Raw genomic sequence first — 25,482 nt, 5'->3', positions numbered from 1 at the left:
AGCTTGTAGGTCTTGTAATCCATCTTGGACTCAAGAATATAGGGTTGGATCGCTCTGCACCAGTGTTTTACAGTGGCTTTTCCATTTTCATACTTGTTCAGGACTCTTTTCCCTGAAGCCAGGAATGTACAATCATCAGGGAAGCGTGCCTGTGAACTTACCAGCACCCCGGTTGCTTAACCATAACTGTTGGTGTGCATGATCTTACCACATAATTAAATCCTTTTTAATTCAAATGAAGTGAAAAGTAGGTTGTACCCTGAGGTTAAAAAAATCCAAAACGACAACCCCACAACAACAAACCCCAAACTAAAATAAAACCCCAAAAAACCCCTTTCAGTTAGCCCATACTCCATAGTGACTTCATTTGCTGATTTTACAGAGACTGTTTCAATAAAGGAAGGTTTTCTTATGCTGTGTAGTAAACTTGAGATGGAGCAGGCCTCAGCGAAGTCACTTTGAACAGTGACTTGTAAAATGTGATGGAGTTCCTGCCCCTGCTGCTGGCACGTTGGCAGGGCAAGCTTCGTGGCTTCAGTAGTTGAAACATGTCTTAATCTCTTTATGAATCTTGTGTAGGATACAGTTGTCAGATGAGACTTCTTAGGGCAGCAGCTACTTTGAATTGTTTTAAACCTTTAATTTCTACTCCAAATTCCTTAGCAGGCAGGAGTGGGGCTTTTGCTGCCAGAGCAGCTTGTGTTAGTACACTCTCGAGAGGCATGGGGGAGTGGACCGGGCACAGGGTGTGTTACTGGCAACAAAGGTAGCCATCTCCTCTGGCTTCTATTTACCCTTCTGGCTGGTAAACAGTCTAGTGCAAGGTTTAACTGGCGTGGGAGCTGGCCTGGTGGGCCCTGAGATGGATTTGGGAAGGAAAACTGAGACTTAGGGCTTTAGAGAAGTGGTTCATGTGGAGCTTCCCTGGAACTTACTGTTGCATGATGCAGTCCTGAAAAGCAACGTACGGAGAAATATAGGATAGTGTGGGTTGGAAGGGACCTTTAAAGGCCACCTAGTCCAACGGCCCCCGCAGTGAGCAGGGACACCTTCAACAAGATCAGGTTGCTCAGAACCTTGTCCAACTTCACCTTGAATGTTTCCTTGCACGTTTCCAGGAATTGCTTAATGTCCTTGCACCATGCAATCTAGCTCTGCTGTACTGACTTCAGAAGTAAGTATGGTTAGAGCCACTTGGGAAAAAATAAAAATCGCCTCTCATCAACAGTAAGTTACTTCTGTTAGCACAGCTGAAGATCTCATACATATGTTCAACAAGCTTCTTACCATGGTTTGGGAGCTTCGTTAGTGGTTCCGATAGTAGGCACCAACTTTGTATAGTTTCCAGTATCTGCAGAAGAGTTCAAGACTCCAGTGTGTTGTAATGATCTTAACTATGCCTTGCAGTGGCTGCATACAGACAGGTAATGAACTGCAATTAAATTACCATAACTACTGTGGGTACAGTTACTGGCAAGTTACTTGTTCAAGAAGCAAATGATACCTCTCCAGTGCAGGCTGTTAATCCTGCTTATACTCTGGAAGAGTCTTCATTCTGAAAGAATGAAGAAAAAGTATTCACTGGAGTTGGTGAGGGTTTTTCTCCAAATGATTTAGACTGAAAATGTGTTCTACTTTCCTTTCTTCCATCACATACAAACTGGTTCTTAGCCCCCTTCATGTGAAAATAGTGTTGTTAGCATGGAGTTGCTCCCAAGGCATTAGCATGGTAAAACAAAATGGTTTGTAACATTTAGACCAAATTCTCCTTTTGTTTTAAATTTCATACAAAGTTTAGGATGATCTCATGTATCAAAAGATCAACTACTAAAAATCTCGGAGGAGAACGTGTGTTTTTAACTTATATGTCTTATTTGATTTAGATGCTGATACTAGTGAAGATTCCTCTCCCCCGCTCCCAGAAAGAACACCAGAATCATTTGTATTAGCAAGTGAACAGAGTGAGTTTTTCATGTTTTGTGTTAACTGGGAGGAATATGTGAAATACATTCCAGTGTTGTATTTGAATGCCCCTGCTTTTTGGTTGATCTTAGTGTTGGAGCCAATTGTAAAATGGAATGAAATCTAGCGTGTGTAATGGCTTATTTTGAGGTTTAACTTTCATAAGCCCTTGTACACAGTCAAATTATTGCTCATTTCCTGACTAAGCATGCTGTTACATGATATCTAATTATATTGGAGACTTCAGTATTGGTTTTAGTGGAGCTGGTTTTCAATATGAAGGGTATGGAAATGAGATACAATGGGGAAATGCAATACAGTTAGGGGATTCCCCAGCTATTTTAGGTAGTTTCCTGCTGCTCCCAGGTAGGGAATAGGAAAAACACTTGAATAGTGCGTATCTGATTCTCCTGTCCTGGGCAAAGGAAAGACGATGACACCTCATTCTGTACTGCGTCTAGTGAACAAGCCCAGTTCATTTAAGTTTAACATACTTGACTCTTTGCCTGTATCAAAAGGTTAACTAAAAAATGAAAACTGAACCTTACAAATGATGTGCTTATATCTTCATATTTCGTTCTTTAAGCCAGGAATGACAGAATACAAAAATGATTAATTGAAGTGATAAATTAGGTCAATGTTTGGTATCTTCCAAAAAACCTAGTGTGGTGTAGTTATTTACTGAGGCTTTTGTTTAGTGTCACTTTGTGAACTTACAAAAATGTTTGGCCAAAGTAGTATGGATATTTTCAGCATAAAAACATTGAAGTTCTGTAAATATGTCCCTTGAGCATCATAAGTCTAGGTAGCTCAGAGTCAAAGTGATCCTTTCTTTGGATATTATGCACTTGCAGCTTCTTCTGTGAGAATGTAAGAATCCAAGACTTTTTTTTCTTGGGGAGAAAAAAAACCACTGAAAAAATATCTTTGGGACTGGAATCACTGAAAGCACTTCACTTTTGACTGTGTTTTTGTATCATGTCAGTAAAGGACAGGTATGGCTGTCCTGACTTGTGTTTTCTTTACTTAGTATGTCTTTTTCAGATCTATTCTTATTGCACAGCTGTTATAACAAAATTTGAAAAACATTATTGAAAAAGCTAATTCTCCTATTGGTTAGGAACGCCCCAAATGAAGGAAAGGAGTGTCCACAATGGAAACACTGCAGTCTTGTGTTTTGAATTATGTTGTGGAGTCTTCCCTTATCTTGAAAGCTCTTCCTGTAAAAAAGAGATTCATATTATTACAAGCACTTCATTTAAAAAAAGTTGCTTTATAGCACATTTCTAATGCTGCATCATGGAGAGAACTCAAGTATGTTGAGTTTGACTTAATTTTCCCTAGGCACACCCTTGCCGAAGCCAGTTATGATTGCACAGTCTGAATGGAGCATATTGCGTGATCAGCATCGCCCTGAACAAGCAGTAAGTATAGAAGACAAGTCTGTACTAATCAGTCATATCTAGTTCAGTTGGGAGCTACAAGAAAAAGCAAAATACATACTTGTGAAAAGTTACAGCTGTTGATCATCTACAGCTAGCCAGTTTTTCCTGCGCCTGAGCTGCTGAACTGATGTTAAGGGCGTTTTTTAATTTCCAAGAAAACTATCTAGTTTTCTAAGTTCAGCAATACTTTTATCTTAAATATATCTTAAATTATGGCTTTTAAATATGCTGTTTTTATGGAGCTTGCTGTCTGCCCGTAGTAGTTGATCATAGGCTGATTCAAGCAGGAGGAGAATTGCAGTCTCTAGTCTAACCTGCCGTATGAAGCAGGGTCTCAGACCAGGCTGCTCAGGGCTTTATCCAGTTGGGCCTTGAAAACATCCAGAAATGGAGATTTCATATCCTCTGTGGGCAACCTGTTTCACTGCCTGATAAAAATTTTTCCTTATCCATATTTTAAACAAACCCTTTTTTCTGCCCCTCAGATTTCAGTTTTCACATCAGTCTCCTATTTGCTCAAAGTCATCTGGCATAAAAAGCTGGCAAAACTTCAAAAGCATATAAATCCTCTTTACACGCACGCCTCTTTTCATGCACCCCAAGACACTTTACAGCCACAATTACACACCACTTAAAAAATTGACAGAAAAAAGATAGATGTGAATTTTCAGCGACTGTAAATTTAGCATGGGAACTAAACACCGAATTTTGCAAATAATTTGTAATTTGACAATTTTAACTTTTTATTAAATATTAAGTGAGGTTCTGATAGTAAATTCTTTATTAACTACTGTAGCATTTTTTGCCAGTGTTACAGCAAGTCAGAAATGCAGTAGCAAGTAGATATTTCCATGGATGGTGTATATTTTTTTGAAGATGTTTTTATCATCATAAATTTCTGGTGTTCTTTTAGTATTTTGGAAGCATTTTACAGAACTATTTTAAATACTTCTCGTTAACAGGGTTTGAAAACAACTTCACCTGTACTACCTGGTAAGCGATGGAAAAGATTTTTTTTTTAATTTTTATTTTTTTTTAAATATGAGAAGGGGTGGGTTTTTGCACTTGTTAATCTGTCCAATAACCCCGTAAGAGTGGCAAGTTCAAGTAACCATACCATTTGAACTGATAATGTCTTTTGGGAGTATTTTTATTAGAAGATTAGAAAATACCAGGGAGAAATTTTTCTCCTGGAAATTCAGAAACATTTCATGATCTAACCTTGAAATCAATATATACATATGATTACTTCAAAAGCCACTTCCAACTCACGATGCTTTAATTTCAGTGGCAAGTCTCTAAAAACTACAGTAGTCTTGCAACAAGCCCATCTCTTACTGCAGAATGTTTTTTCTATTGAACAAAAATTTGTCTAAACTTGGCTTTTGCTCTGAAGATATCTAAGTATATTGTCAAAGCACTGGCATTTCTGAAAAGGCATTTCTGAAAAGGCCTTCTGGTTTTGAAGCTTCTAAGGTTTTTCTGAGGAAGCAAGTTACAAATCTGATATAAAAATTCATATAAAACTTTGGGTATGCTAAAATAATGAAGACCAAAAATACTGACTTTAAATGCATATTACAGTAAAAATATTCAGCATAATTAGAACTTTCCCATGTTATTGCAATAGAAATGGTAAAAGTTAGTGAATTAATTTCTGTAATGTCATAAAAACAGGAGTAAACATGAAAAGTACAGCAGTTATGTGTGTGAGTGTATACATATGTATACGTATTCCTGTTGCATATTTACCGAAGTCATTAATTTTTGATAATCTAAAAAGCCTTCAGTAAGAAGTGTAGATCAGCTGATGTTTAACTTTGCAGGAACCTGCTTCAGCTGTAAGCTTATGTCTGCCTTGTATCTTCTGTGTATGCTTGAACGGGCTTGTACAGTCCATTCGGAGCTGCATGTTAAATACCTGGTAGATTTTTTTAAGTAAATCAGTTTTCAGAAATACTACAGATACGCTAGTACAGTGATTATACAAGTAACGCAACACATAGTTACTTATGTCTTCTTAAGCACCTTTAGTTTAGAAAGAACATGAACAGATGCATTTATAGGGATATATTAAATGGTACTGTGAGCTCTTGCTATAAATAGGTGCTACATGGGATTTTAAATATCCATAAGAACTTTTAAAAAAAAAAATCATATTTGGTGAACAGGAATGTGTCACTGTTATTGAACATCAGCTTCATAAACAATTTTGAAGCATATTTTTTAAGAAATGAGAAATTGGCTTTAAATTTTGTAAAAGATATTCGATGCAAGTTGTGTTCTGGACTGAGCTGTACTTAAAAGTAGCATTCACACAGTGCTGACTAAATGAGCGTTACAGTAACAGATGTGTATGTGTTTTCCAGATTGTCCTGAAAGGAGCAACAAAACACCAACTGACCTTTTACCTCAGATTTCTTTTTCTGGTTCCACTGATACAAGAGGTCAAATTACAGAATTTCCTGCAGAAGTAACAGATATCGGTAATGACAATTCATTCAAAACATAATCACTAGATATTTAAACAGAAGATTCATTAACAGTACTAGCCTGGATAGCTGCTGCTACTATCTCCCTGCAACTCGCTGAGGTGCAGAACCCAGTTCATTCTTCACTTTGTTTTACAGAGTGTATGAATTAGAGAATTAGTCAAATGGGATAGAATTTCTGTAGAGCACTGAAAACTTTCAGGAATAATACCTGAGAAAACTGCATTGCTACACAGAGAAGGAAAAAAAAATCAATAAATGATAACAAATACTGTGTTTACTAAGAGGTACTTTCCCAGTGAGGTTTTAAACAGTGAACTATAATTACATACAAATTCTTCATGTTTGTATTTGCTATGGCCATAATGCCTTTAGAACTCCTAATGCTACAAAACTGTTTTTCTAGCCCTGAGAATAAAGCTATTCCGTAAGAGCTGGAGCATGTCTCTCAGCGATTCTTGTGATTGCTGCCAACATCTGTGAGATTGCGTTGTCCAAGGGGACAGAAGTATTAAATACATTTCTTTCCTTAGGTTTTGGCAACCGCTGTGGAAAGCCCAGAGGACCAAGAGAGCCGCCTTCAGAATGGACATGATCCAAGAACCAATGGACATACTATCAATAAATTATACTGGAAAACTCAAGTGCCACTGAGAACTAGAAAAATAGTATTCCACTTTTCTGGGGGGCGACTAACACAGCAGTGTAGATCTAACTACCAAATGGTACACTCTCACAGTACATCCCATGCAAAATCTTAAACATTGTTCACAACAGTGGATTCCAGTATTACAACTTAACTTTTTGCTGGGGCCATCTACCTGCCTTATTACACTTAGGAGAAAGTATTACATATGGTTTATTTTGTAACTTCAAGTATTATTGCCTTAATGTCTTCTAACCCTGTTACACGCTGCTTGTAGACATATGTTAATATAGTAATACTTTTGACAGATTGTGTTTATGGACTACTTTTTGCTAATGTTTGATTACCATGTATGCGTTATTTTGTATATGTACAGGGCAAGTATATAATTTGATAAAGTTGCAATCATAAAATATTAACAGAAGATGTAAGAAATCTCTGCATGATCTAAATTTTTGTGTACCTTATTTGTAAATTATTTGCCCTGAAGTTTTAGAAAATAGTTTCTGGGGTTTTTTACAAAAATTGCTGGACACACACAGCCAGAATTGCAGGTTAGCAGAGATAAAGATTGTAATACATTTTGTAAATTGTAAGCAAAAGGTTATTTTTATATTATATACAGTTTAATTGTCAGACCTGATTTGTTCTGGTTTTCATCTAGTCATGGAGATTCAGTAAGTGCCTTGGAACAGTATTGAATTCTTTTAGCCTGTGTATGTTACTTCAGTGTTTTGAGTTCATCTGGAATTAGGTTATCAAAAATATTTGTATGTTTCTAGTATATTTGACCTGCCAGTAAAAGAGAAACCGTTCTACATAATCGACACTCCTTAGTTTTCATTTTAATGTTTCATCAGTTGCAATCTTTAGAAAATTCATCTCTATTGACTTTCTGTATAATAGGGGTTTACAGTTTTAATATGGCATGTTTCTAATTCGGGAAAACCAGAACACACTGGTAAAAGGACTGTTTAAATACCACTGTCTTCTCTTACAAATGGTAAAGACCATTTTTGCTGTTCAGCAACTGTGTATGTAAGAAAGCAACTTATATGAAGGTTCACATAGAGCCCTTGCAGCTACACTGTATCTTGGCAATATATTATGTCAAGAGTTAATCCTTATAAGGATTCCTTACTTAAACTTTTCTGTAATACAATCTTTAAATTAAAGAAAGTCAAAATCTCGCTATGGGTGTTTTTACTCTTAGGGAAAAAACTGTATTCAGAAGCAAACTAGAGTGAAGGACGGCAGCGTGGCTTAGCTTATAGATCTCATACTTGAACAAAATAGTGACCCTCAGGACCTTACTTGTCATAACTGCTTTAAAAGCTAGCAATAATGCCAGAGAAGTGAAGAAGAATGTTTAGAGGAAAAACGTTTATTTTAGGTAATGAAACTATCTACTAAGCTGAACTTTAGCCATGGAGGCATTAGGTCTAATTTACTAGTTGTACCTTCAGGGCCTCTCTGCTAAAAGAGAGCTAATGCCCAGAGAGCAGCCCTGTTATAGCTTCCGAAAGGTACGTAGCTTGCAATTACTGTCTCTGACTGTGGATTAATCGCCATGCGTTTGGTACACATGACAGGCTGCCTAGCTGGGGAGCTCTTTCAAAGAACTGTATGCACTATATCTATGGGAAGTTAAGATAAATATTTATAGCTTTGCAATTATTTGTTTAAAAATAAATAATTCAATGATGTATGCCATTTGGGATAACCTCTATCAGCTAGATTCCTGCATTGTAAACAGTTCAGACAGCTGGAATGTCTTGCAGTTGGCAGAATAAAGTTGGCCTGAACTTTGTTCCCCTTCCCTTGCATTGAAGATGATTAGCTTAGACTTTCACTCCTGCGGACCTCCTGTGGTTTTTGTAATGCACAACGGGCTGTCATTGCTGCTGGACAGCCCAAATCGTTGTAACTTTTTGAAAAGACTGTTAAATAAGAAAACTTCCAAATAGTTTTGGGTATACTTTTTAAGAATTATTTCCATATTTCTCTACCAACACATAGGACTGGGCAGATTGTAGGTTTTCTGCTTTCCATGTTTGAATTTCACTTAGAACGAGGCTGACAAAAATCTGTGTACTATATACAGGCCATCTGGTAATGTTTAATTAAAGTGCATCCAGTTTCATACTTTTTCCCTTAGATTTGCACGGATTTGGATGGTATTCCAGACTGAGTTAATCACAGAAAGTTCTTGGCCTTTCTTTGCTTTAGCAATATGAAACTCCAGTTGTCCTGTCTGGTTTTCTGTATCCTTTGACAGACCTGTTTTACAGCTCTCTGTTGTCTGCTTACATTCATCTGAGTGTTCTATTTCCACCTATTTTATTTCAGGTAAATTGACAGTTTTAAGTGCAAGGCAAAACCTGCCTGATGTCATTACCTTCTGTATCCACACTTGTGGGTGGTACAGAGATAAGCACACGGTTGGGTGCTGCAAGCTGGGTAGTTTCACATCATAACTTTGAAATGTTTTCCGGTCTAACAGCTTCTTCAAAAAAGCAAGACCTTTCTTTGCTGTGGTTTATTTGAAATTGAAACTAAAGGGGTTTATAATATTGCACTAGTTTGCAGATTATCAGCGAATATAGATCTATCCATATAAAATTACTTGGTCTATATTGAAATAAATCATGAGACAGTCATTCCTTTCATTTAGCTCCAGTCTTCACATATTTTCTGAAAGCAGTCTTCAACTTGAGTCTCTGAAGTGCAGCTTTTATCAGCCATACAGTTGACTTGATCGCTATAGCAGGGAGCCAGTAACACCATTCAGCCCAGCTGTTCTTATTAATAACCACTGCATTGGCTTGCTTGTTCCTACGGTATTCTAATATTCCATTTATTAAATTGTCCTAAATGTATTAATATTGAACAAATAATGAGTTCTCCATGTTTTAGAAGTGTAAATACTGTGGAGTCTCAGAAGAAAGCTGACCTCGACTAGTATTGTTGCTCATCTCTATTATGCAGCATGTTTTAGGTTTTGTATTGATTTGGCAGGTAGCTTTCTACTTTTTTAGTGATGAGAGCATTACTTTAGTGTTTTTATTTCTTATTTATCTGTTAGGAAAGCCTGCTGCATTTACATGTAAATTTCCTTGAAGTTTCTAACTTGGAAACTGCAGAACAGTGAAAAATCTCAAAGAATCACCTCTAGGATTTTGTATGTTGAAATCTTGGATTGGGTTTCTTTGGAGACAAATTTTGCAAAGAATGAATGCAGACCAAGTGCAACACAGTGACCGGGGCAGCGTGATAACGCCATGCTGCTGCAGTAGTTGCTTTTAGCTGTAGATCATACTGTCTTTAAACAGTCTTCTGACAATTGAACACTTAAATATTTGTGGTTGAGGATTAAACTGTGTGTTTCAGGTTGTAATTCCCACTGTGCCACATAGCACTTGGTATGAAGTGGTGACTTACACTGTAGTACATCCTAAATACAACTTCTGTGTTTCTAATGGAGTAGTGGTACCTTACCGCTGCTGGTCTGTCTCAAGGTCACTTAATAACATATCTCATCTATTTCATTGTGCTTTTCACATACTTGATAACACTGTCACCAACAGTGCAGTACTATCTGGTGGATGTGGAAGGAGTGTCGTACAGCAATTAAAGCCACTTTCATCAAAGTCAAGCAGAGGCTTTGGGTTGCAAAGGAAGAGCTGGGCCATGACTGTGTCTTAGAGCATCTGCTCTTCAGTATACCTGAGGATTGAGAAGATGGTTCTAAGGAGGGGTGGTAAGGATTGATAAAGAAGGTTAAGAGGGTGGTTGTAAGGCAGAGTTGAGACTAGGGAAGCTTTGTGTAGCCTGGACACTTCTGGGACTCTGGCCCACTGCCAGGCAGACCACCCACTACCCAGCTGCAGCCATTCATAATTTAATCAACTCCTGATTAACGCATCTTCTTAACGTAAGATGGTTAGGATGTTCTGATGACAATCGGTCAGAAGAGTTATGACTGTTGAAGCAAGGGAATAAACCTGGTGGAAAGTGAAGATCATGAGTGGCATCCAGGAAGAAAACAATATAAAAGTTGCTTTTTCATTTTTATTATTTGCAGTCTGAAAACATTTTTTCTGCTCCTAGATCACAGAAGAAATGAGAGCTAAGCTTTAGACTTTCTGGCTGGAAGGAGGAGGGAATGGATTGTCGGTGTTAAGCAGGTGATAAGCCTTGGACCACACAGAGCACACTGCAAACAAGACACTTTCTCCTGGTCTGATCTGGCCGTTCAGTTGGGTTAAGAAAAGCTTGCAAACACTGGCAAGGATATCCTAAGGTATAATGACCCAGGCATAAAGGCTTTGTTGCTATTTTTGTCTGTGCTGATTTGTATTTACAGCAGGGGAATAAAAGAATAAAGAACTTTGATAATGTAATTTGAGTTTAGTAACTGACTTGCTGGCTTTCAGAGCACTGGAGTGAAAGGGCTTATGAGTCGCAAAGGCAACAGAGGAGCAGTGGTAAGGGTGGAAGAGGAAGAGTATCTCTGAGATCTAGTCAGCGTAGTTGGATGGCACTTCTGAGTGGCAAGGACGGAAAGGCAGGACCGCTGCCTGTGCCGTGTGTTCAGGAGGGAGCACAAGGGGCACTAAAGATCAGTTTTAACCTTAAAAAACAAAGTCTGAACAAGTCACAGTAAGTAGTTATGGATGCACACTGGCTTTGTAATACAGCAAGTTACTTGAAATTGATGAACTTAAGTTTTAATACAGAGTATTTCCACAGTGAATACTACCCAGAGGCAAACCAGTGTCTTTTAGGCAATAATAAATGCACAGCTCTAACTGAATTTGTCTGACTAGTTGAATAACTATGTATTTATGTTGATATATTTAACGGAAAGTATTTTCTTCCTCTCCCATAACAGGAATGTTTGCAGGTCAATAGACTGTATTGGTAACAATCATCCCTCAAGTATACAGTGCCTGATGGAATGCTCACCCGATTTATGTAACCTGTTACAGGAGCATATGAAGCCATGTAGCCCTGTCACGTAGCCCTGTCGTCTTGCCCGGGGCGGGGTCGGTAACGCACGGTCAGAGGCTGGGTTTGTGCCGCTCTGGCTGGCTGCTTGCAGGACTGTGCCAGGAGCTGCCCCTGCCCCACTGCTGCTTCCTCCGTGGATGTTCCCGGCTCTTCCTCCCCCCACCTCCTCTCTTGACTCAGCATTTTCTTCTAATTCACTTATTTCCAACTACCGTGAGAACAGTACCTTTTTTTTCTAATAGTTGTCTTGATTTTAGTTGTTGGGTATTTTGCTGTGCCAAATCTTATTTTGACTAAATCTTGCATCTGCATTTGTGTGTTCTCTTTCTTTCAGCCACCTGGTCTTGGTACTGAGCCTTGGTGGCCAGGTTAGTAACTCTTATTTAGACAACGATGGGTGAAAATGGATCAAATTCAAAAGTGCAAATGCTTTCTTCTACCAAACCTTACCTTGCAAACAGTCCCACCTGGAATCCTCCCTTTCGCTGGCCCCATAGGCTAGATCTCTAGCTTAGAATTGGTATGGGAACATGACTCAGACTTTTAGAGGGTTGACATTTAGGTTGTGAGAATATACTGTATTTTGTGTGTAATATAATATCAAGTCAACAGATAAATACTATGAAATGAGTTAAATAGAAAATTTGCACTCTGTATCCTAACAGCATTTATTTTATTATTCTTTTCCCCCCAACCATTATTTCTCACTCAGGCAGCTCTAAACTGGAGAGAGCAGAGCGCGCCTTCTCCTAAACGATGTTTAAGTACAAAGTGTAAATACCTGAAATGATCATGCAGTGACTTTTTTTCTTATTCTCTTGTTTTTCCAGTGTATCAAGTTAACCTAAAAATGAATTTATTTGGCTTATGGGCTGAGAAGTTGCATATGAATCCTAGGTAGAAGGCAGCTGATGGAAAGCTGCATGTTTTCCCAAAGCAACTGTTTTTGGTTTGAACACGCTTCTCTTGGCTGGGGTATAAATGTGGGCTGATCTAACTTCAGTTAGGTGTCAGTCTGCTGTTTCTCATCTCCCATATGACATCAAGTATGTCTGGCAAAACAGTTGTTCTTATTTAGCTGCACTAAAGAGCAGTTTCTCTGCCCTTACTAGTAAATCAGTAAAGCAGTAGTGGGCAGGAAGGTCAAATGCGAGCAGGGGAGACAGTGGAGGAGCACTGGATGTTTAGAAACCAGCAATCTTGCAGCAGGGGAGATAACGGTTTTTAAGTAAATACACTTGAGCCATGACCATGGAATTATTTGTCATATGGGTGAGGAATATACCTTCAGTCCAAACTTAGCACTTCTGAACTGAGAGCGTAACAATCCCTCCTGGGGAAGGCACCTTGCCTTGGCTGGCAGCGGAATTCTGGGCCCACCGCCTCACGGAAAACACCTGACGGCTGCTGTGTTGGTGGCCAGCACAGGTTGGTTATTAAATTCCTCAAGCTGAGGTAACTTTTGTGCTACTCACTCCTTATCTTCTCTCTAAAATATTTGTCCATCGGTTGCATATATATTCTTTATACTTGCCCTTCTCATGTAGGACCTAGAAATTGTGCAAGGTGTTTGCATATGGTGTTGATTACTCCTTGGGTTAGGGGACTGCACTAAAATCTATCAGGCTTCTAACCAGGACCCATTGCGCTAGAGGCTGTATAAAGCGAAAAGGACATGGGTTCCCCCCACCCTGAGTCACGGACGGGAGTGAAAGGAACCTGTAATAGCACTCTGGGATAGGAAATAAAGACTCATGCAATCCAAACAAGATTGTGTTGTATCTCAATCAAGGAAAATTCTTAGAGAAGGAATATAAATAGTGAAATGGATTTGGAAGGATTGAAGGAAACTTGAAAGCTTGAGGGGCATCATGGAAGAAAGTACAAAGTTGGCCTTAAAACTGGAGCTGGCGTGACAGGTCAGTCGTGTGAAAGTAGATCTCAACAGCATGAAGGGCAAACGTAAGGGTGTGGAGAACACTGAGGCTGAAAACAAGTAGTTCTGTTAAGTGTGATGGAAAACGGCAGAGCAAGAGGTGAGATGAGGATAAATGATACTCTTGGCAAAAGTCTGCTGGGCAGCTGTTCTCTTATGGGTATAAGCAAGACATTTTGTTTGTGAAGGTGAAATGAGATGTGAGATGGACAAGAACTCTGGGAAGATAAGATCTTACATGTCAGCAGGAAAGACCTGCAAGATCTGACTAGCCTAAATCAGAGCACCTGGAGAAAAGTCCAGGTGGAAGGGAATAGGCATCAGTGATGGTTGGGATGGTGGCAGTAAGCACAACGATGAGAAATGTGGGTAGAAGGAGGAAAACAGGAGAAAAGGTCTGATTAAGCCAAAAGGAGCTTCAGCTGATGGCCATGTGTCTATAAAAGGAAAAGAAATTGTGTAACACCTTTGTGCAGGAGGAGACAAATCAGGAGTATAAAAGCACACCTATGTGATAGTAGAATTTGTTAGGAATAAGAAGCAAGCATGGGGATTAAAACAAAAACAAGTTCTAAACATTTTGGGAGGCAAAACTCCCAAGCATTGCATTCACCCATGTGCACATGCCCACACAGGGACTGAAGAGCGTACTGTGAGGGAAAAGAATAGCTTTAAGGGGAAGGGCAAAAGACAACAGCAAGATGGAGATCAAGGTTAGGGTGGAACTGAGGGCAAGCAGAAAAACTTGAGGAGAAAAGACAAAAGCATGCATTTGATGGTAGAAAGGTGAGAAGTGAAAGAGGTAAATCAGTGGGAGAAAATGGTGCAGTTAGAGGTTCCCTGCAGTTAACAGATGGCAGAAGTCGAGGAGAATATGAGGAGCTGAATCGGAGGTATTTCAGCTTCTACAAGGGGACCCCTCACCTGTTGTCATTGTTTGTGTGCAAAGCTCACTTCCACATTATTCCTTAGAGTTGTGCATGTGAAGGTTTAAGACACTGCAGGAGTGTACTTCCCTTTTGAGGATGAGCATGTGTATAGACCCTCAGTGAAAATATCTCAAACGCAGATAAAGAAAAATCCTCTAGCTCAAAGCCGCTTCACCCCTGCTCCCAGCTGAACTACAAAACACAACTGATTTTGACCACTGAGCCTTGTCTGGGATGTTACCACTAAGATACGTGTATGGAAGCTCTGGCACACTCTTTTGCAAAGGTTTATCATAATCTTTGCTGTGAAAAACATGCAAACAGTGTGCCATTTTGTATACATGTTAATTGCAGCCACTATCTCGACACATATAGAACTGGACAACAATGTCCTAGTTGGCTCAGACTGAATTGAAGGGTATGGGAATCAGAGCGGAAAAATGTGACGTGACATTGGTGTATAGAGGCTCAAAGACAAGATTTACTCTTTGTGGGCTTTTTATAGCAACCTAAGTGCAAACCACTTTAAAATTATCTAAATTGATAAAGCATAAGCGGAAACTTTCTAATAAGCTGTATAGAAGTACATCCCCTATATCATAGGGTTCTCTGCAGGTACAGGCTGGAAATAAGGGCATAGCTTTTCTCAAAGTTGGGTGTTAAGCGTTGTCAGGGTTCCACTTTGTTACCAGAGTTGTAATTCAGTCTGAAAGTCTTAAAAGCTGCACTTGACACTGAATGTACCTGTCTGTACATACTGTGCAATCACTAGTGCTCTGATGCAGCTGTGTTTTAACAGCCTGCTTCTGTCATGTCCTCTGTACCAAACTGCAAAACTAGCCTCACTCAGCTGCAGGCTCTAGGGTATGCCGTTTGTTTGGATTCAGAGCCTTTTCTTGCTTTCTGAGTAACTTTTTACCTCCAAGCATGAAAAGCAGTGCTGAAGAGGCAGTGCTCAAACTCTGCTACTGGGGTTTTATTGCTGCTGCTGCTATAGGTGTGATTTGGTAGAGAAAGCTCAAATCCTGTTGGATGATACGAATGTATGTGGGTATGCTCGGGGGGCAGGCTGAATCCTGGTAGCCAGCCAGGTCAGTACAGCTTCAGGCACTGTGCAGTCCCAGTTGCCTTCCTACGCAACTGGGGTTTGCCCACAGCATTGGGGAGCTTCTAACTATAAAGCTTTTGCCTGCAGCATAACCCCTGCACACTGCAGCCAGAAAGAGAAAACCAAGCAAGAGAAGGCTGGACTAGAGAAATACTAGAAATGAAAATCACCTTGAAAGGGGTGTCTGAGGAGGAACAAGGCATTAAGGACTTAGGACAATGCAGGTTTCATGTAACTGAGCAAATTTGCAAGCGTGTACAATTGCATGCAACTACGACTGAGAGTTTTCTCGGTGCTTGAGGGAGAAGTAACATCTCAGCAGTATAAACAAGTTGCAATTACTGCAGACCTTCAGCAAAGAAGGGCTTTCCACATGATCTCAAAATGCTCTTCAAATTGAGGAGCTGAAATGGCTTTGGTGGAAGGTTAGGCCGTGTGGCCTAAAAAGCAGGGTGAAATGCAAAGAACACATTAAATTAGGACATGGTGTGGTCAGGGCAAGCCAGTGCAACACACCAACTGGGCTCCTGGAACCCTCAGCATATTCTGAGCCTGTTAAGTTAGAAAGTTAGCCTGATAGTTAAAAGATCTGCAGAGTGGTTAGTAACAATCTTGGTAACATCCAGTAACAGCCAGGCTCTCTCTGACATGACTTCTGACCATTTCAATTCATACACTTAATCAAAATATGGGTTTGTTGAGTGTTGGGCCATCAGCTAGAGCTAGAAAAGAGTTTTCTCTATTGCAGCGCGTAGTATCCCCGGTCACCCTCAAGATCTGTACCAAATGCTGAACGTCATCACCTCTAACACTGTACGTGGCAAAAGCTTGGTATTCATAGTCTTAAAAGAGTGTGTGAATAAAATCTTGTTTTCTTGTGTGCTCAAATCTCACAGCCTGAACTTCTGGAGTAAACGGTCTTCTCTTGAAGAGACTTCGTTGAAAACACCTTCTGTTTTGATCTATTAAATTGTTGCTGTAACAGTTGATTTCTTTAACCACTTGACTCTCGCCTCTGAAAATGTAGTGTGTCTGTATGAAGAACTTACTGTGGTGAAGCCAAGGAAAGAAATTAGTTTTGCATTTTGGCTTAAATCCTGTGAACAGTTACGTGAGTAACTTATGCATGTAAACAGCCATAGTGAGCTCAATGAGGCTATTCATCTGCAGAGTTAAGCATGCGTGTAAATGTTTGCAGTTCTGGGGCTCTCGTAAGGAGAGCGGTTAGCTCTGTCTTCGGCAGCACCACTGAACTCCACGGATTTCAGCGAGTCAAGTGGAAGTTGTCTTTCACATCTGCAGCTCCCACTTTGATCCACAGTTACAGTCCTGAGTGTGAAAGATCACAGGCATGTAAGAAAATTGATCTTTTGGGTAAGAAAGGCCAAAGTCCCATGAAGCGCTTGACTGTCAAGTCAAATGAAGAGCTGGACTTGGTTCAAAGAGGATCCATCCCAGTGTTGAAACATGGAGTATCAAAGACTCTGCTGAGCTTTTCTGCTCACTGGCTGCTCACTCTTCACCAGATGGTCTGGTGCGGGGTTCCATCCCAGCATGTACTCCACCTGCTGCATCTCTGGCCTAATGTCAAAAGGACCAAAAAAATCAGGTTCATGAATCTGAGGTTTTTTTAGATCTTATGCTACACTTGTTCAAATTTTTTAGCGCTCTTTCTCTCCTCCTGTTTTTACTCTAAAAAAAAAAAAAAAAAGTGATGTATTCATTGTTCAGGTGAGCCTGGAGGCCTGGAGAAGTTGGTAGGAAGAAAACAAAAATCTTACAAGAAAACATGGCGTCCATTGGCAGTCGCTGCTCTCCTTTGACTTGCTGCTCCTCCAAAATAGTTTCATCATTCACTGCATATGCTTTACTGTGAATATAACTTTGAAATATCACTTAAGCCTAGTACTTTTTCTAGGATTTCACTCTTACTAAACTTCCATCTTGCCTGCACCAAACAGAATTATTTTGCTCTAAGTGAAGGAAGGTTGGGTCTGGTACCATTGAATGCCACATTACTCTGAGCAGAGTTGAAGCCACCAGTGACAGGCTGGCAGTTTTCTTAAAAAATAGTAATGTAGCTTCTGATCGGTATTTCACTAGGCACACTTAAGAATTAAAATAGCCATCACTGTGAGCTCTGGTGAGGAAGCCAGGACGACATTTCCCATTGAAGTGAACAGTCCATACCATCAGGGGTTTTCTGAGAAAGCACTTGCAAGTTGGTTTTCATAAAAGTTAATTAAAAAATTACTCATAACTCAGTTCACAAGATCTGTGGGGAGTAATTTGTGAACACTTCAAAAGCAAAGCAAGCTGCCTGGATAGAGGACCTGATCCAAAACACGTTCATGTAACATATCATGGTTTCTGCTTGGTGTGTGGTAAGAAGAGAGTGTGGCAGGGTTGGGAAAAATGCGGAGCGCGTAGCTTGGGAGGAGATGGGAACAGCTGAACTGCAGCAAGTACAAGGAGGAAACTGACTTTGCCTGTGGGTAATAAAAGGCTGAAGTGAACTTGCCAAGCAGGTTCCCAGTTTTGTAAGATACTTAGAAGAGCAGGAGAGGTGTGGTTGGCTAGCAGGAATGCAGCACAAGGAAGACGCTTCTTTAAACAAATTGGTGGGGTTTGAGTTCCTACAAACCGTGCAATCTTGTACCAGCATTTTTGGTTTTGCCTGGGAAAGATTACTTCTCAGGGTGGGAAAAAAAAATCGGTGGTGGGACCTAATAAGGATAAAGTGATCCTTGAAATGTCCTGGGGTGGGGGGAGAGGTGGAGGAATGAAGAATGACAAGTTTAGAAAGCAGTCCGTTTTCACGTGTAGATTTTTGAGACCTCAAAGTGACACCTGAAGTGGCATTTTATGATACCGTGCCATGTAATGAATACACATTTATCTGAATCTCTATTGTATGTAATCCTCTGATAAGAAGGAAGCAATGCAAGCAATTATTTAGATAATGTAAATCAACCTTTATTACATTTTACAGCTAGGTGGACAATTAACAGTTCTGAAAAGTGCTGCGGAGCAGCTCTTTCCCCTTCTGTGTCCTCAGACAGCAAACTGATACGAGTTTAGTGATGCTGGAAAGAACTGAAATAGATATTTTTTTTTTAAATCCACCCTTTTTGGAAATAAATTGTCAGACCCTACGAAGTATTTCTAGAGATAAATGAGTTCTTTACAGTTTGGAAAGGGTGTTGTGGTCAAGGTTGTCCTGAATTTACTTCTCTGTCATTTCTGCCTTCCACGTTTTCCATTTAGAACTGAACTCCCACTCAGGCAGCTCTTCCACAACAGAAGGGTGGCTTCAGCTGCCTTGATTCATAAGGCATGGGCTTTCTTTTCATATAATTAAAAAAATGACAGCAGTCAGGCCTTTTCGGGACCTCAGGCACCTGCCAGCCTTCTCTGGGTGCCAAAGTTGGAATGGCTGCATGAGTCAAAAAGGGTTCTCTCTTATAGCTGCCGATTAGGCTACAAGATCCAGCTCAGCCTGCCCCCAGGAGGGGGTTGGCTCCTCCACGGGTAGCTCTTCTCTTGGGCCTATCCGCAGCCCCAGGATCACGTGAAAAGTATTTCAGAAGGGACCAGCATCTGTCACTAAACCGAAAGCTTTGTTCTGGCAATTCAGGGCTCCTCTCCTCACCTCTTCTGGAGCATGTGACGTGGTCTAGGGACTCACAGAATGTATAGGTGCTGTCACAGACCACATCACGTGCCTATCGAAACTTGTATTTAAAACAATGAAACAAATCCTTGCTTTGCTAGGGGACAAAATATACATAACGGTAAGATCCAGAGAGAGGGTGCCAGGGTATGTGACTTACTGTGAACTCGCACACTTCAGTTACATGATTCAGGAGCCTGGCTGGAGTCAATTTTTGTCTCGGTATTTATGCAGATTTATTAAGCAACCACTTTTCAATGTTTCTTCTTTCAGCGATTAAGATCCATTTGATATGTGAAGGATTTTTGCATCTCTTTCTCCTTCTCCCTCCCCATTATCTCCAAACATCGGAAACGACCAGCACAAGGGAGCTCCCCTGGAGCAGCCTCTGGGCCAGAGTCTGTGGTGAGATGACAAATCCTTTCTGCACGTTTACTGGAATTTGGGGCTATCCATCACGTACACTTAGCATTCCTGCCTCTAAGCCAGGGCAAGATCGTACAAGTAACAACGTATGGTACAACTGCGATTTTACATGAACAGGCTGGGAGAAGCCAGGTTATCTCCCATGTTCAAGACAGCGATCCCAGGCTGATAGTGACGTGTTAGATTTACATTGACATTATTCATTCCATCACAAGTGGACCCCAAAGCCCTTAACTGCCATCCAGTACATACATTAAAACATTTTTTGGGTGACCTTATTTAATGTAAATATGTTCTAATGAGAACTAACTACAGGATCTTCTGCTTAAACCTTGCCTGCAGTCTCTGCAAGATGCTTTCCTAATTCCATGGTGTAGAAACTTCAGGTACAATTATCTTCCAGTTATGCTGATACACCTGAGAAAATCTAATGACGTTATGGCAAATGTGTTTTTACTTGCAGCAGTTTGTCTTGAGTTAACTGTTTCCCAGAATCACCCAGGCCACTGATCTGAAGAGCTGCTTGCTTCTAATTTGGAATAAAATTTGTGAATAGACAGAAAGCTCTTTACTGTGGATTTTTCCATGTAGATGATGTTTATATGAGTGAGAAGCTGAGGTGAGCAGTGAGAGATTAGCTGCTGCTTATAAGTAGCCATTTACTTTATATATACACACACCCACACACACTTTTATAAACTGCTACTTTATAAGTAAGTGCCAGTCTCTAAGACACAAGACCTGAATTCCCTAGAGCTAAATGTGCTCCAGAGAACTGTCTCTGAACAGCTTAGCTTACAAGTGTCTCGGGATAGGGGAACAAAAACCATCAGGAAATCCATTTGGATTTCGGTTTTTAAAATAAACTACACCAACCTATTAAGAAATACCTCACTGTTTCCATTGCAAAAAGTGCCAGAAATAGAGGGAAGAAAGCAGCATTTAAGCCAGTTGTTGCAGGGGGTTGCCTTCGTTCCCTTCTAGATGCGCGTGAATTTGTCTGGCCAGCCGTGTGTACTATTTCCCTACCTGGACACCCCTCGTAAAGGCAGGATGACTCCCAGTGACCACGCGCAGGTCCTGTGTGTCCCTGTGGTTGAGAAGGAAGCCCATGGTCTGTGAATTAGTCCTTCACTTTTGCCATTGACTTGAACTCTGGCAACAATAGGGGTATGCATAACTCATGGAAATTGCTTGCTAAGGAATAAGTATTCTTTTTGAGTTTAGTTTGGGAGAGTCTTTCCTTTCGTAGAATCACAGAATGGTTTGGTTTGGAAGGGACCCTAAAAATCACCCAGTTCCAACCCCCTGCCATGGGCAGGGACACTTCCAGGAATGGAGCACCCACAGCTTCTCTGGGCAACCTGTCCTAGTGCCTCACCACCCTCACAGTAAAGAATTTATTCCTAATATCTCATCTAAATCTACCCTCTTTCATTTTAAAAGTGTTACCTCTCCTCCTATCACTACATACCCGCATAAAGAGTCCCTCCCCATTTTTCCTGTAGGCCCCATTTAAGTACTGGAAGGCCGCTGTAAGGTCTCCCAGGAGCCTTCCCTTCCCTCTCCTCTCTCCTCTCCTCTCCCAGCTCCCTCAGCCTGTCCTCATCAGGTAGGTGTGGCAGCCCCCTGATCATCTTCATGGCCTTCCTCTGGATCTGCTCCAGCAGGTCCATGTCCTTCTTATGCTGGGGGCTCCAGACCATAATGGATTTTTAGCTCTATATTGCCATTAGAGTGGACTCATTTGAAACAGTTATTTCCAAGTCTCTCCAGCATTCCCTCATGTCAATTATTGCTTTGGAGGTGTAGGCTTTAAAACAGCTTTGATTAGCAGCAAATATGCAATTAATACGCTTTTTTTTCCCCCCTGAAAGGATGTTAAAAACCAGAGTTTTGGTTATGATGCCTGTTTAGACACAATTCTTGTACTATTAGTTACTGTCTTTTCCCTTGAGAAAATACCCCCGCACACTCCTGCCCTGGAGGACTTTTCTAAGCTGGAGAACATCTGGCTCCAAAATCAACATTTTCTCTTGGTCCAGCTCGAGCTCCTGTTGCATCTGTTTTGTACCGGGGATGGGGGAAGGAGGTCAGAGGCTCCCTGAAACTGAAAAGTGATGGAAATGCTGGGCTCATAGATGTTGCACTCCTACCTGTGCATGGCTACCGCGCTCCAGCTCTAGCAGACAGTACAGTGAGTTTGCTGCTAGTTTCTTCGTCCTTGCTGCATTAGCGCTGTTAGCATCAATGGGTTTTAGTACTTCTGATCACACAGATTTGAAACTGTCTTATTTGCGTCTCCAACAGACGTTATGCACAGCTCTAAAAGTTACCTCAACGATATCGATGGCTGCCGATTCTTTTCTCAACTTTTTATTTAGAGGGGACTTTGACAGTACTGCCACGAGAATTTTAGCTTGTGTTCCCAAAGCCATAGCATCACGGACAATCACAGATAATCGCCAAGGGATTCCTCCCCTGGACTGCATGGGTTGAAGGCATCTTGGATTTAACGTGGACGAAGACAGATCTCTCAGGATATTATTACTCTGGTAGCTCACTCTGTGGCCTTCAGATTACACTTGTGAAGCTTGCCTTACTGCAGTCACCTCCTTCAGTGCTACCTGTCCTCGACAGCAGCTGTCCTTTCCTGGTTGTTCAGCTGGTTCACTCTGAGTTGTCCACATAACCTGAAAATTATCATCTGTTGTCATCCCCTGAAATAGTACTTTGTTCAAGTGGCTTTAACTTTTCTAAAATCTGCAGCGGAGAGCAAGGGATATTCTAGAATTTAGCTCAAGAACATCCAGAAATCACTGTATAGATTTGACATTATCAGTGGTTTTCTTTTTTACTTTTACACTATGTAACACTCCTGTCACTTTCAAAGATCTACATGAGCAAGTGTGTGCTACAGTCTCTAGAAGACCAAATATTCGACATGTCTATTAGCATATTTTAGGACACATCTGGTGCTAGACCTACTGGGTAGTGCTTCTGTATGTAGGAAAAAATTATTACAACAGTTGGAATGAAAATGAAGCTATTTGAAAAAAAAAGTTAAACAAGAAACAATTACTGCAGGTCCTCTCTGAAGCGTAAACTCCCTTTTGTTGTTATTATGGATTCTACAAAGTGCTGGCAGATGAACAGTGTCATAAAAACCACTGCTGTCCCCAGTTGTCTGCTCTGCCCCCCTTCCACCCATCTAAGCCGCTAACCCCGAGCAGCCAGAAAAGAGACATCAGCTGCTTCTGTGAAAAACAGCTTTTTAGCACAAACCTGGCTTTGTCACCTGTTTCATCGAAGATGCTGGGCTGCACATTCACGTTGCTTAGGCATGGGGATACTGTCCCTTGCCAAGTGCAACGGTGGGCGGAAATTCTTACCCCCCTGCAGCAAGGCTTGTCATGCTGTCAGCAGCTCCTGGTTATGAACTAAGTTGGCCCCAACTGCCTCATTTAGTTCAGCTGTTTGGGCGGTAATTACAGAAGAATTTGGATATGCCATTGGTTGTTCTGAAAACTTTGACTATGGAAAACAAGGCTTTTCTACGCTTTTCTAAAATAAATTAGACTTTTACATGATGAAACTGCCTTTGTTAGCACATTCTGTGCAGGTAAGAAGGCTAGTTTTCACCTCTGCTTCCAAAGGTGAATACATTTACTTTTAATGAATTGTAAGAAAAAATGAATAGCAGTAAAAGTTACATTTAGCTAATTTTGCAGGCAAAAACCAGCATAAAGATGTCTAACTGTTATCAAATGATTTCAATTTACTCTTGGCACAATTATTTCCCTTCTTGAATTAGAAACTGAACAGATGCCAAACCAAGGAAGTAAGCGCATGGAAAGCAAACTGTTGAAACTATAAAGAGATTAAATAGCATTTCCGAAAATTGTATTTCTATTTGGAGATTTGAGCAAGGTTCCGGAGCACCACCTGGGTAGGCAGCTAAGAGCATAAAGCCAAAACAATGTAACTCAGTCTGTGTACCGCGCTTACCTATAGCTTTTTATTTTATCGAGGATGTCTGGAATTTGGCAAAGTTATACACTAACCTGTTTAGCTTCCTTAGTTACTGAAACAAAACAGGTATTCAAACAAATGTATTGATTAATAACCAACTATATCAGCATTTCATAATTATTCTAATTAGAATGGCAACACATTTGTAACAAGCAGGCCAATACACTGGTAAGCTTAGCCTTAATGTGCATTGGATACTGGACTGATACGTGCCTGGCATTTTTACTCTTATGGTTTTGCCTCTTCTGGGTTTTCACGGTCTAGAAAATATTCACAGATTTCCCTCAGTGCATATAAAATTATAGAGAAAATTACACTGATATAGCTTCCATAATCAGTTTAAAGCCTTCTGCTAAAACAAATAGGCTTCTTTCATTTCTGTTGATGGATTCTGTACTGTGCTGCAGTGGCTCCACCAAAGGCCAATCCCCACAAAAGCTCTCTGAGTTCCTAAATCTCTGTGGGGGACTGGAGTTACGGCATGAGACGCTGCTCTATTTCTCTGTAACAGTTTGGGGGGGGGGGGGGGGGGGGGGGGGGGCGATGCTTTTCGATAGTGTGTCTCGAGATTACATTGTTTTCTTATAAGCTTATATATGCTGCTGTTTCTAATTAACATCAGAACAAATCTGTGATTCTAACCTGTATTTTATGCAGGGTATATTGCTCATATTTACCCTTGTTTTTTCAAAGCCACTTTTCATTCTGAAGCACTTTTGGTGTTTCTAATTTTATCTGTGGGACGCGCACAAGTCAGTGGTGTATGTGCCAGCAACCAGAGGTTTAATTAAAGTAAAAAAAAAAAGTAGAAAGGAAGGTGCACTGGTATTTGTTTAAGTATTTTGGAATGCTTGCTCACATAGGTACAACGTAGCACTTCAATGCATCCGTGTCATCGGTGACAAAACAAGCAACAGGGACAACGCCTATTCCTCTAGCGTGCCCGGCAGGGATCGTGGGATCTGAAACACAGAGGTGGCTCCTGAATTTCAAGCATCCTGTAATTTTCCTTGCTGACAAATGGGTATGAGATAGCAGCAGCAAACCTCCAACCATTAGTCACACTGCTTTCCAACAAGCAAGAATTACACCTAGCAGGTACCCTGTCATCTTGCTTCAGTTGAATTTTCGAAAGAATTCACTCATAAAAACTTGGCTTCTGCTTACAAGCATGATACCACTTCAAAAAGCAAAGGAAACAATAGCTTGCCTGAAGCTTAGTGGCATAGTCAGCAGTCTGTTACTTTGCTGCACATCTATTAGTTTAGATGTCAATTTTTACATCTAGTTTGGCCTACCGCTCTCCCCTCCTCCAGTTCTATCTTCATATCTATTTTCACTTTAATATGTTGCATTATGATTCAGTGCATTTTTTAGACAGTGCGCATGTCCAACAAGTTCAGAAATATGAAAATTTGTCTTATTACCTGTACTAATGTCAGTGCACATTTGAAGATATTCAGCTATTTACATAGCTATCTAGCCTAATTAGCCAAATAAATCTTGCTAAGCTTGCCGCATGGGGAAAAGTGCTGTTGTACTCCTAGGCAACTCCGGCATTTCACAGAGATGGTGGTGAAGTTTGTTGGACCAAAAGCACGCCCTAGTTAAAGATCAGAGCCCTTGGGGAAACGCTGCTGTTCTGTTTTTTTCAAAGCCCCAAAAATGAGTGTGAAAATGTAGTTGTGGCTTATCTGAAGTGTGAGTTTACTGAATGAACTTCATATACTGTTGATTTGGAATCAATACCAGCATAGCAGTAAGATGAAATGGGTTGTAAAGCCTGCAAGGTTAAGACAGTGCCACAAGGTGCATAAAAT

The 25,482-nt window shown here is 40.5% G+C and overlaps 1 protein-coding gene across 1 annotated transcript in view; it reads left to right on the top strand.

Annotated features, from left to right (window-relative positions):
- Positions 1–7,735, top strand: part of PTPN12 (protein tyrosine phosphatase non-receptor type 12) — an 83,117-nt gene extending 75,382 nt beyond the window's left edge. The window contains exons 14-18 of the mRNA XM_064444207.1: positions 1,884–1,961; positions 3,307–3,386; positions 4,370–4,400; positions 5,777–5,893; positions 6,433–7,735. Of these exons, the coding sequence (XP_064300277.1) occupies positions 1,884–1,961; positions 3,307–3,386; positions 4,370–4,400; positions 5,777–5,893; positions 6,433–6,494 (368 nt within the window). The 3' untranslated portion in view covers positions 6,495–7,735. The remainder of the gene's footprint in view (positions 1–1,883; positions 1,962–3,306; positions 3,387–4,369; positions 4,401–5,776; positions 5,894–6,432) is intronic.
- Positions 7,736–25,482: the final 17,747 nt, after the last annotated feature.

This window comes from Phalacrocorax carbo, chromosome 1 (assembly GCF_963921805.1).
Source record: "Phalacrocorax carbo chromosome 1, bPhaCar2.1, whole genome shotgun sequence".
NCBI classification, from domain to species: domain Eukaryota; kingdom Metazoa; phylum Chordata; class Aves; order Suliformes; family Phalacrocoracidae; genus Phalacrocorax; species Phalacrocorax carbo.
The sequence above is the reverse complement of the archived record's forward strand: the minus strand, read 5'-3'. Positions and strand labels throughout refer to the sequence as shown.